General features: G+C 47.0%; 1 protein-coding gene and 1 gene segment (V, D, J or C); one reads left to right on the forward strand and one right to left on the reverse strand.

The window, feature by feature from the left end:
• LOC458683 (PRAME family member 20) overlaps window positions 1-8,288 on the reverse strand; it is a 47,360-nt gene extending 39,072 nt beyond the window's left edge. The window contains exon 1 of the mRNA XM_009437895.4: window positions 7,873-8,288. Within this exon, the coding sequence (XP_009436170.3) occupies window positions 7,873-7,882 (10 nt within the window). The 5' untranslated portion in view covers window positions 7,883-8,288. The remainder of the gene's footprint in view (window positions 1-7,872) is intronic.
• Window positions 2,889-4,674, forward strand: LOC134809748 (immunoglobulin lambda variable 4-69-like). The segment is given in 3 exon segments: window positions 2,889-2,987; window positions 3,108-3,442; window positions 4,477-4,674. Coding segments are annotated over 3 exon segments (582 nt in total).
• Window positions 8,289-8,950: the final 662 nt, after the last annotated feature.

Consider the following 8,950-nt stretch of genomic DNA (forward strand, 5'->3'; position numbering starts at 1 on the left):
ACAAACAACCCCATCAAAAAGTGGGCGAAGGACATGAACAGACACTTCTCAAAAGAAGACATTTATGCAGCCAAAAAACACATGAAAAAATGCTCATCATCACTGGCCATCAGAGAAATGCAAATCAAAACCACTGTGAGATATCATCTCACACCAGTTAGAATGGCAATCATTAAAAAGTCAGGAAACAACAGGTGCTGGAGAGGATGTGGAGAAATAGGAACACTTTTACACTGTTGGTGGGACTGTAAACTAGTTCAACCATTGTGGAAGTCAGTGTGGCGATTCCTCAGGGATCTAGAACTAGAAATACCATTTGACCCAGCCATCCCATTACTGGGTATATACCCAAAGGACTATAAATCATGCTGCTATAAAGACACATGCACACGTATGTTTATTGCGGCATTATTCACAATAGCAAAGACTTGGAACCAACCCAAATGTCCAACAATGATAGACTGGATTAAGAAAATGTGGCACATATACACCATGGAATACTATGCAGCCATAAAAAAATGATGAGTTCATGTCCTTTGTAGGGACATGGATGAAACTGGAAACCATCATTCTCAGTAAACTATCGCAAGAACAAAAAACCAAACACCGCATATTCTCACTCATAGGTGGGAATTGAACAATGAGATCACATGGACACAGGAAGGGGAATATCACACTCTGGGGACTGTGGTGGGGAGGGGGGAGGGGGGAGGGATAGCATTGGGAGATATACCTAATGCTAGATGACGAGTTAGTGGGTGCAGCGCACCAGCATGGCACATGTATACATATGTAACTAACCTGCACAGTGTGCACATGTACCCTAAAACTTAAAGTATAATAAAAAATTAAGAAAAAATAAATTAAAAAAAAAAAAGAAAGAAATACAAAAAAAAAAAAAAAAAAGAAAAACAAATTAGATGTTTTCTTATTATTTCCACATAGCAGAGTACTAACTGTAGGACATTGGGATGTACTTTTGAATAAGAAATAAAGGTTTAAAAAAAGATAAAATAAAACAAAATAAGTGCCTAAAACTGACTGGTGAGGGGTTTACCCAATGCATGAGCAGTAGAAAGAATTTAATTTTTTGCATCCAGGATACTAAAACGTGGAAAGATAGATTTCTTTTTTTCCTGTTTTACTTCTTTTGGGTTGCTCTATTTGATCTAATTAAAAAGCCTATTACTCCTATGCTATGCTGATGGAAGACAAGTCTTCTCTAACTTAGTCCCAGTGAGATTGTCTCCTCTGGGCCAACAATGCTCATCTAGAACTTGGAATTTCGATACATCCATTCTGAGGTGATGAGCAGCAGCAGCACTAGAAAAGTTGATCCAGGCCATCTAGGACCCTCCAGGGAAGGGCTCAGGCCTGTCGAAGAGGCCTGATAGAAACTGGGGCCGGCAATCAGTCAGGGACATTGAAGCTCTCCTGACACGGTCCCACCAGCTGGGAAAACACTCGGGGTCTCCCTCGGGTTTGATCAGATGGCAAGTTCCCCATTCCCTGATTGGCCCAAAGCTTTGACCTGTTGGACCCGGGGCCTATCAAAGGCCAAGTGTCCTCTCCCCATTGGAAAGCTCCCCAGGCTCAACTCTTCTCTTCTCATTCTCCTGCTGGCCTGGGAGCATCCAGGCCAAGGGGTGAGGTGGGGACAGCCCTACATTAAGTTTTTATTTCAAGGTAGAAAATCTGTCCCCTTGATTGTTTGGGAAACTATAAAAAGACTAGGGCAGCTCAGGGTCTAAAATAGAGCTTCAGGGAGTACAGAGTCAGAGTGCAGAAACTTCAATTCCATTTACTCTCTAGCAATTTACCTAATATCAAAACATACAGTTATGTTATGTTTACAAATATGCATGCACCTTTATTAATATGTGTTCATAAGTAGATACACATGCACCATTACGTTTACACATATATGCATGTAACACCAACTGATGTAAAAATCATTGTTTTATGTACTCCATTTTCCTTTGAGTTTACCCTCTTTTCTCCACTTTTTAGAATATTTATTTCTAATTTGGGGGGCTACTAACAGATTATTTTTCATCTCACTGAAAAACAGTTTTAGAATTTCCTGTAGAGCAGTTCTGCTGGTGGCAAATTCCATCGGGTTTTGTCTGAAAAGTTGCCATTTTCTCCTGTTTTTTCTGTTTATTATATAGAAAGATAACTTATATAAAGTAAAATTCACAGGTCTTAATTATACAGTTTGATGGTTTTTACAAATGCAGATGCTCATGTAGCCAACAGTCCAATCCATTCTCACAACATCTCCATTACTGCAGAATGGAGACATTCTGTTCCAGTCAACGTAAATTATCCCATTACACCTACCAAATAGAACGTGTATGAGAGACACCTTTCTCCTGAGGACTTCTTGCAAAGTGGGGTGGATCGTGTGTCCCGTTCCCACTGAAGAGGGCTAAATGGAAAACTAAAGTCTGAAATAAAATAGGAGGCTGCCCTGATGAGGGGTCCCACTTTGCCCTTGGACAGAGAGCAGGCCGTGGTCAAGGCCCTGGTCCGGGCAGAAGCCTCTGTCAGGACCCACTGGCATCTGGTCACAGACACGATGGACCTGGGCCTAGGCAGAAGGGGGTGCTGTTGGTCTGCTGCTGAGGGCTCTGTGGGTTTCTCAGCTGGGAAACCAAACACTTGAACTTGGTCTCCACGCAGGGTTCACTGGGGCCAGCAGCTGCGCTCTCTCTGCGCCCTTGGAGAGCCTCAGGCCAGGCCCAGCCCAGGTAACCCCTCCCAGAAATGTCACCCCACCACTGGGACTGACACTCAGGCACACGGAGTGATTTGGTTGGGCAGAGGAAGAGGAGCACATTTGCATGAAGGGCCCCTCTCTCTCCTCTGGGACTACAGGGTGGGTAAGAAATACCTGCATCTGTCAGCCTCAGCAGAGCTCTGGGGAGTCTGCACCATGGCTTCTACCCTACTCCTCCTCCTCACCCTCCTCCTCCACTGCACAGGTCAGGATGGCCCTCAGCACCCTGACCTCCAGCTCACTGATACCACCTCCCAAACTTATGCCAGGAATGTCCTTCCCTCTTTTCTTGACTCCAGCCGATAATGGGTGTCTGTGTTTTCAGGGTCTCTCTCCCAGCTTGTGCTGACTCAATCGCCCTCTGCCTCTGCCTCCCTGGGAGCCTCGGTCAAGCTCACCTGCACTCTGAGCAGTGGGCACAGCAGCTACGCCATTGCATGGCATCAGCAGCAGCCAGAGAAGGGCCCTCGGTACTTGATGAAGCTTAACAGTGATGGCAGCCACAGCAAGGGGGACGGGATCCCTGATCGCTTCTCAGGCTCCAGCTCTGGGGCTGAGCGCTACCTCACCATCTCCAGCCTCCAGTCTGAGGATGAGGCTGACTATTACTGTCAGACCTGGGACACTGGCATTCACACAGTGACACAGGCAGATGAGGAAGTGGGACAGAAACCTCAGCCTGCTCAGGGTCTTGTTATATGACAAGTTTTAAATTTTCAAATATGTTTTATATGTACACACTCCACTTGGAAGCACCATCTGGTTTAAAATGTTTCTACTCTCAATTTCTCATTCAAGTTTTCTGAAGTCTCAGGAAAACTAAAAACGGAAACAAGAATATCATGATGACTATGAAATATTACCTAATTTTCCAAATGTGCTGAATTCAGTGCCTGTGGAGCTAACCATTTTCTCTTGACAGAAGAAAAATGAGCCTTAGAAATTGTTTCCAAATCCTGAAAGAGTCATCATTCCATGTACTCAGGACAGATTTAGAGAGTGCTGACCCTGCCCTTTGGAAGATGTTATTTGCCTCTCAGTGCCCAAATAAGGAAGGATAATTAGGAATCAGAAGCCTACCTAGGGCTCCCCTCTCTCCTCTCAAAATTGCACTTGGTGTCATATTGCCCTAGAATTTATGCTTGGTGCTGGCAAATATTTTTAAATTTATTTTTTAATCTTTTCCTTTTCTGCAGTCTAATTTCTTGAGGGGCTGAGAAGAAGAAATAGGCCCAGAGAGAAGCAAAGCAGTCTGGGTGCAGGCTCTAGACAGCCCAGGGAGAAGAAAGAGGGAGCAGCTCCCTGTGTCCTGGAGGGAGGCACTGCCCTGTCCCCATTGGGCTTCCTGCTCTGATGTCCCCTAGTGGAGGCTCCTCAGGGAGTCCAGCCTCCCAGAACTGCCCTATAAACCTCACAGTGAGCTAAGCAAGTATATCCAGGAAGGAGGGTCTGTGGAGATGTGAGACTAAGGTGTGTTATGGCCTAAACACTGCCCATCTCCATCCTTCTTGGGGATGACAAAGTGAACAGTGGAGGAGACAGGATACATGGGTGCATCTGGACCTCAGGCAGTAGGCTGTTCTGTGGTCTGTCCCTAAAGCTTGTGCTGGAGACCCCATACGAGAGCCACTCCCTGACCCTGGGCTGGAGCCCTCTACCCCCCGCTCACAAGACCAGCAGCTGTTTCCTTATAGGCCCCCAGGGAGCCACAGAACAGCATCAACCAGGACCATCCTCTTCATGTGTCAGCTTTTCAGGGAGGGATCGAAGTCATGGCCCAGGAAAGGGCTTGGACAGCCCAGGGGAGGAGGCTGGTTGGTATGAAGGATGCCCTCCTCACCCTGAGCTGCTGGAGGGAGTACAAGGGACTTGGAGAGCCCAGGCTCAGTTGATGATCCTCAGGATGTAGAGCTATGTATGGGTCTCCACTATGGTCTCTCCCCCGCCTTCTCCTTCACTGCACAGGTGGCTAGGGCTCAGTGTCAGGGCTGGTGATCAAAAGACCAAGGATTATGCATGTGTCTCTGTCCACTGACCCACCTCTCACCCTGTGTCTGTCTTAATGTCCAGGGTCCTGAGCCCAGCCTGTGCTGACCCAGCCACCTGCAGTGCATGCATCTGTGGGGCAGGTGGGTACCAGCTCCTGCACTAGAAGCAGCAGCAATGTTGGGCACGGGCATGTGCTCTGGTACAAACATGCCTCCGAGAGACCCAGAGCTCCACATATATAAAAGCAGTCATTGACCCTTAGGGGCATAGGCCCAATGCTGAGGCTCCAGGTTGGAGAACATGGCCTCTCTGAGCATCTCTGGACTCCAGGCAGAGGAAAAGGCTGATTTTTATTCTCAGCTTGGGACACAAGCACCAAGGCTCAGGCAGTACTTCAGGCCAGTGGGGAAGTGGGAGAAAAAGCTGCTGCCCATCCAGCAATGGAGCTTCTCTGTGCAGCCCCCACTTCTTGGGCAAGTCAGCTGATTAACGTTGCTTTTCATTTGTTTAGTAAAAATTTAGATTTTAAAACTCACTCCAGTGAACGCAGTGTGGAGAATGTGTTTCTGTCCTCTCAATTCTACCCTCACACCCAACCCTTGGCAGTAACAAATTGTCGTATTGTCTCATATTAAGAGAAATCCCTCAATACCAAGATCAGGCTGTCCTGGAAACCAAATCCATAACGGGTCAAAACAGGACCAGGGTCATTGTGTCTGACTCAGGATAGTCGACTCCCAAAGGTCTGTTTATCCACCTCATTCACTGAGAAGCTACTATGCACCAGGCTCAGATCCAGGGGTTCAAGGTACATGATGAACAAGAGAGGAAGGGGCCCTGTCCTCATGGAGCTGACACTGAGTGGTGGAACAGATAAGGCAATCAAGTAAAAATGTCAATGCGACAATATGATGTCATCACACAGTGAGGAGAGCTCAGTTGGGGGTAGAGGAGCCATCAGAAGGTTGGGCAAGGAAGACACAGGATCTGACTCAAGTTTATGAAGAAAAGTCCAGATGCCTCAAAGAAGATGAACAAGGAGGCAGCAAGCATGAAGGCCACGGGGCCAGCTGGGGTTATTGGAGAGAAAGGTCAGGTCTAGCCTGTGTTTGTGAGAGGAGGGACTGAAGCCTGGGTGAGGAGAGAGGGCTCAGGAATAGCCTTGGAAAGTGGAGGGGGTGGATGCGAAACCCCTGCTGAGGGGGCCTCCATGAGCAACGAGGCTGGGGGAGGCCATGAGCTAATCACCATGATGGAAACTCAGACAACAGCCTCCCAGCCTCTTTCAAAGTTGTCACAGGACGCTTTTCTCTCCAAATGGCAAGGGGGGAATCCCACTATGAGTTTTACTTGAGATGTCTCTTCTCCATGTCCTGTCCTGTCCCTAGGCTAAATTCCCATGCGCAAACAAGATACTGCTCAGTCTCAGGTATCACATTCACACACAAATGCTCCAGAATGAGGGAATACACTCTGACCAACCCACCAGGAATTTTTGCCTTTGAGAATACTAGATCAGATCACTCACACCATCTCCCCTGACGCCATCATGTTGACCAGTGGGTTGTCTGATCGGTTTGGACAGCAGAATGCAGATGCCTGTAGTTGCAGCTGGGGTCAGTCACATGCTCATCTCATGGCTGGGAGACTTTGGGTCCAGACAACAGGAAAAAAAGGAGGTTTGCCTACGTGATCCCACAATGTGCATCACTCTGTCATCCACTCCCATCCTTAGTTCATGTTGGGTTTTGTCCTGTAGATGCTGGCACCTGGACAGGATCACAAGCCAGGCAATTTCTGGCTCACAAAGTTCAAGCTCCCTGATGTTGCTGACATTCTTCCCACAGACCAATTTTAGACAGACACACTATTGCCATGCAGGCACTGACCTGAGATACAGGTAGTCTCAGGAGAGGGAGGAAGCAGATACACATCCCCATGATGGCCTCCTTGTCCCAGAGGGGGTAAGAAAGGCAAGGAGGTCAGGAAGCCACAGGAGTGGCCACTGCCCACCACCTGTGCACCTGTCCCTCCCTCAGGTGAGAAGCAGCCTGAGGGTCCAGCACCTGCACCTTTCCCAATGCCCACACACTTCCAAGTGGGGCCTCCTTCTGCTCACCTCCCAAAGCTGTGTCATTGCTGAGAGTCTACTTTTCATGGGGCCCTTGTCCCAGTGGTCTGGGATCAGTGTCAGCCTGTTTAATTCAGCACTGTCTCTGTCCTTTCAGGACACCAATCTAGCTATTAAAGCTCTAATTGAATTCTCCTTTTTTTGCCCTGAAACTTTAGACTCTCCCTCTCAGTGTCTCTCTAGAATATTTTGTTTCTATCCAATAAGATCAAGTTATGTCTTCAGGCCTACAGCCACTTCTTTCCCCAAATTCTGCACCTTCTTTTAAGTTCTTATTCCCTCTTATGGCTTATTTTCCACTAACTAGCTAATGATGCCAAAACATTTATCTATTTTACCTCCTTCAGGAATAAAAAAGAAAAGCATTTATCAATAGCCCATTGTCACAAAGAAAGGAACAGAGGAGAGATATCTTCTAGAAAAATACAGGTGAACAAGGAAAAAGTTTTAATTCCTCATAGGAACTACTCCATGATCCAAGAAAATAAATTCCAGAGATTCAAGAGTTCACTCCTTAGAAACAACAGTGTAAATACAAGGTAGTAAATTTTCTTGGTTTTCTCAATGAATAACCTCAAAAGGGTTAGAGTATGATTATAATAAAAAGATTATACATTACTTTCAAAAATGCAAGATGAACATGTCAAAAATTTTAATCGACTCATATTTCTGAAAAGACCAGTAAAATGGTGAATAATTTTAAAGAACATTTTAAAACACACAGAGTTTCTATTCCACTAGGGCAGGACCTGTGAGGATAATTTCCTGTGTTAGAGAAACACTGTCTTAAACAACAATAGTAGAACTCTCTAAGCTCTGAATTTATCTTCTCCTGTAAGAAAAAATCTACAAAGTGACAGGATCCAATTTATATAAAATATCTAGCAAAGATTTTGGACATTCCCATCTCACACCTCCTCTCCAGCCTCTCCTCAAGTGAAATCTACTCTCCTTCTGCCCGTGTTCTCACCTTTCTGCATGCTTCCGCCTGCTGACACATGGCTTCTCCTGCCTTCCTTTCCAGTAGCCCTAACAGATCAGGCCCTGCCAGTAAGTAGGCTCCTGGCCCCAGGAAACCACATCGCATGTTACTGGATTTCTGAGGCGCTTGCCCTGCCAGGGTCTCTCTTTCTGAATCACAATCCCTGTATTCCTGGGAATTCTCTTCTCCTGGATTCTGTTATTCAGCTCTGTGTTTCTCCCTCCATGTCTACTTTGTGAATTTCTCTACATCTTCACCTGAATCCCAGGAAGCCTAAGGACATGCTGATGCTTCCTCAGTTCTCACGTCACACCCTGTTCCCTCCTCCTCTATGATCCCACCAGGTCATCCTGCATCAGAACCCTGAGTGCAGCAGAGGCTTCTCTGGCCTCCTTACCCCCAGTGGCAGAAGGGAGGAAGGAAGGTCCCCTGTGGCCTTCCATCCTTGTGCTCCCATTAGGGTCAGCATGAAGCAGGAATGAGGCTCTCTAGATCATCATGGCATTCCCAACACTAAACTCTGTGCCCAGGAGAAGGTAGGCACTCAATAACTATTTGACAATTGAAGACCTGCCTCTCACCACACTGGCCACATTGTACTGGACTCAGGATGGGGCTGAACTGGAAGAGTCAGCTGTGAACCTGCTCTTGTCTCTGCCCTCAGCCTGAGAGCTGAAGGGGAACCTATCAGGGAGAGCACCCATGGGCAGGGAAGGCACATTAGTAGCCTCATCCTGTTTGTGAGGCTCTGCTTACCCTTGGGAATCCCTGTTTATTCAAGGCAGAGAAGAAGGAAAACAATTAACCAGGCCTGGCCAACAGGCAGCATCTACAAGGTGATGAGTTGAGGGCCAGATGGTCAGAGTTGGTTCTGGCATCTCTCAGGCGCCTCTCTCCATGTCGCCCTTTTTTGCGATCCAGGGGTGAGGTTTCACCCCACTGAGCCCCCACCCATCTAGATGGGCTCTGCTGAGAGAAAAACCCATTTTCTAGATGAGCCCACTGAGGCTCAAGGGGCACATGTACTTGGTGATGCACCTTCTTCCCTTAGAGACTGGTCAGCCTA

The sequence above is a fragment of the Pan troglodytes genome, chromosome 23 (assembly GCF_028858775.2).
Source record: "Pan troglodytes isolate AG18354 chromosome 23, NHGRI_mPanTro3-v2.0_pri, whole genome shotgun sequence".
NCBI classification, from domain to species: domain Eukaryota; kingdom Metazoa; phylum Chordata; class Mammalia; order Primates; family Hominidae; genus Pan; species Pan troglodytes.